The sequence below is a fragment of the Corvus brachyrhynchos genome, unplaced genomic scaffold, assembly GCF_000691975.1.
Source record: "Corvus brachyrhynchos isolate BGI_N302 unplaced genomic scaffold, ASM69197v1 scaffold443, whole genome shotgun sequence".
In the NCBI taxonomy this organism is placed as follows: domain Eukaryota; kingdom Metazoa; phylum Chordata; class Aves; order Passeriformes; family Corvidae; genus Corvus; species Corvus brachyrhynchos.
In genome coordinates, this window is record NW_008237220.1 from 91,908 (window position 1) to 94,027 (window position 2,120).

General features: G+C 56.9%; 1 protein-coding gene across 1 annotated transcript in view; it reads right to left on the reverse strand.

Annotated features, from left to right (window-relative positions):
• The window catches only part of CGN (cingulin), a 10,540-nt gene that overhangs the window by 7,789 nt on the left and 631 nt on the right, over positions 1-2,120 (reverse strand). Inside the window, exons 3-6 of the mRNA XM_017728867.1 lie at positions 1,575-2,114; positions 1,361-1,452; positions 1,064-1,133; positions 178-276 (exon numbers count right to left, since the gene is read on the reverse strand). Coding sequence (XP_017584356.1) covers positions 178-276; positions 1,064-1,133; positions 1,361-1,452; positions 1,575-2,114 — 801 coding nt within the window. The remainder of the gene's footprint in view (positions 1-177; positions 277-1,063; positions 1,134-1,360; positions 1,453-1,574; positions 2,115-2,120) is intronic.

A 2,120-nucleotide genomic window follows, 5' to 3' on the forward strand; every position in this document is an offset into this window, starting at 1 on the left:
TGGGGGGGGGCTTTGTGATCTGTAGGGGCTGTGGGAGTTATAGGGCGGTTTATGGGGTCAGCCCCATCCCTGACCACTTAGGGCCATCCCGAAGGGACAACGGGGGTCCCACGGTGACCCCAACCCCCCAAAGGGCCACCCCAGAGATGTCCCCAACCCTTTAAGGGACCCCAATTACTCGGCCAAGCTTCGCTGCAGCTCCTGGGATTTCCTCTCCAGAGCCCCCCGGAGCCGCTGGATTTGGGATTGTGGCGATTCCGGAGCCCCGACGGAATTCTGGGAGATCGGGGACGTTGGGGACGTTGGGGACGTTGGGGACATCTGTAGGGAAAATCCCAAATCCAGCCCAGAAGGGCACCCCAGCATTTCCCATAAATGAGGGATTTGGGATCACTGATCCCAAAAAAATGGGAAAGAAGAGATCTGCTCCTCACTCCCTCAGGGATGGGATTTGGGATCCCAAATCCATCCCAAATCCACCCCAAATCCACCCCAAATTCACCCCAAATCCATCCCAAATTCACCCCAAATCCATCCCAAATCCATCCCAAATCCACCCCAAATCCACCACAAATCCATCCCAAATCCATCCCAAATCCACCCCAAATCCATCCCAAATTCACCCCAAATCCATCCCAAATCCACCCCAAATCCACCCCAAATCCACCCCAAATCCATCCCAAACCCACCCCAAATCCTCCCCTAAACCCACCCCAAATCCACCCCAAATCCATCCCAAATCCATCCCAAATCCACCCCAAATCCACCCCAAATTCACTCCAAATCCACCCCAAATCCATCCCAAATCCACCCCAAATCCATCCCAAATCCACCCCAAATCCACCCCAAATCCACCCCAAATCCACCCCAAATCCACCCCAAATCCACCCCAAATCCATCCCAAATCCACCCCAAATCCATCCCAAATCCATCCCAAATCCACCCCAAATCCATCCCAAATCCATCCCGTATCTCTCCCAAATCCATCCCAAACCCATCCCAAGCCCATCCCAATTCCTGGGACTTTTGGGATCCCCCAAGCCTCGGGAATTCTCCCGCTCACCGCCAGCTCCTGGAATTTTTCCAGCAGCTGCGAGGTTTTCCTCTTCAGGGAAATTTCGCTCTCGGTGCTCCTGGTTTGGGGTTGGATTTGGGGGAAAATATTTGGGAACTGGGTCATGGAAGGAGTGGGAATTGCTGCTGAATTCCCCAAATCCTGGATTTGGGAACATTCCTAAAACACCCCATAAAATCCCAGGGAAGCTTTGGGAAAAGGGTTGGGAATTACGGGATGCTCATGGATGGTTTAGGGGGATTTTAGGGGGATTTTAGGGGGGTTTTGGGGGTTTTAGGGCCTCACCCCTCCTTTAGGATGCTGTAAATGAGCTCCTTGGGGTTCTCGCTGCCGCCCAATTCCCGCTGATCCCGCAGCAGATCCGGGGTGGATTTGAGCTTCCAAGAAAGAATAAAAACCCCATTGCAGCCGGGGAAAAAACCCAATTTTATGGGGAAAACCCCCCCAATGTTATAGGAAAAAAAAATTATAGGAATTTTGTAGGATTCCCCCCAAATACCTGCAGCTCCACGCTCTGCTGCTCCGCACTCCCAAACCCTCTCCGTCCCCGCATCCCCGCCTCGCTCCCGGTGGGAATTTGGGGGACTTGGGGCCGGGCCCCGCTGGATTCCCGGGATTTCGGCGCATCCAGGCTCTGCGAGCGCTTCCTTTGGGAAGCGGCGGGGCCGCGGCTCCTCCTCGCCGCTCGCCCCCGGGGCAAATTCCCGTCGAATTTGCTGATCAGGGAATCCACCGAGGACAGCGGCTCCGTGTCCACCTCCCCCGGGTCCCCCGGCTCCTTGGTGCCTTCCTCGTCCCGTTTTCCAAAGTTTTTCCCACTCTGGGCGCGCGGGATCCCGCTGGGAGAAGCCGCGGTGGCACCGGGAAGGTCCCCGTGGGATTGGGATCTCCGCAGCTCCTCCGCCGAGGGTTTGGGGACACTCAGGAGCTCCTCACCCGAGGATCTGGGGACCCTCCGGGAGCCCCCGGGAATTTCCCCCTCCTCGCTGCCGCCGGAGCCGCGCCGGGGCCGCCTCCCCCCGTAGGGATTTTCGGGAAGCTCCGA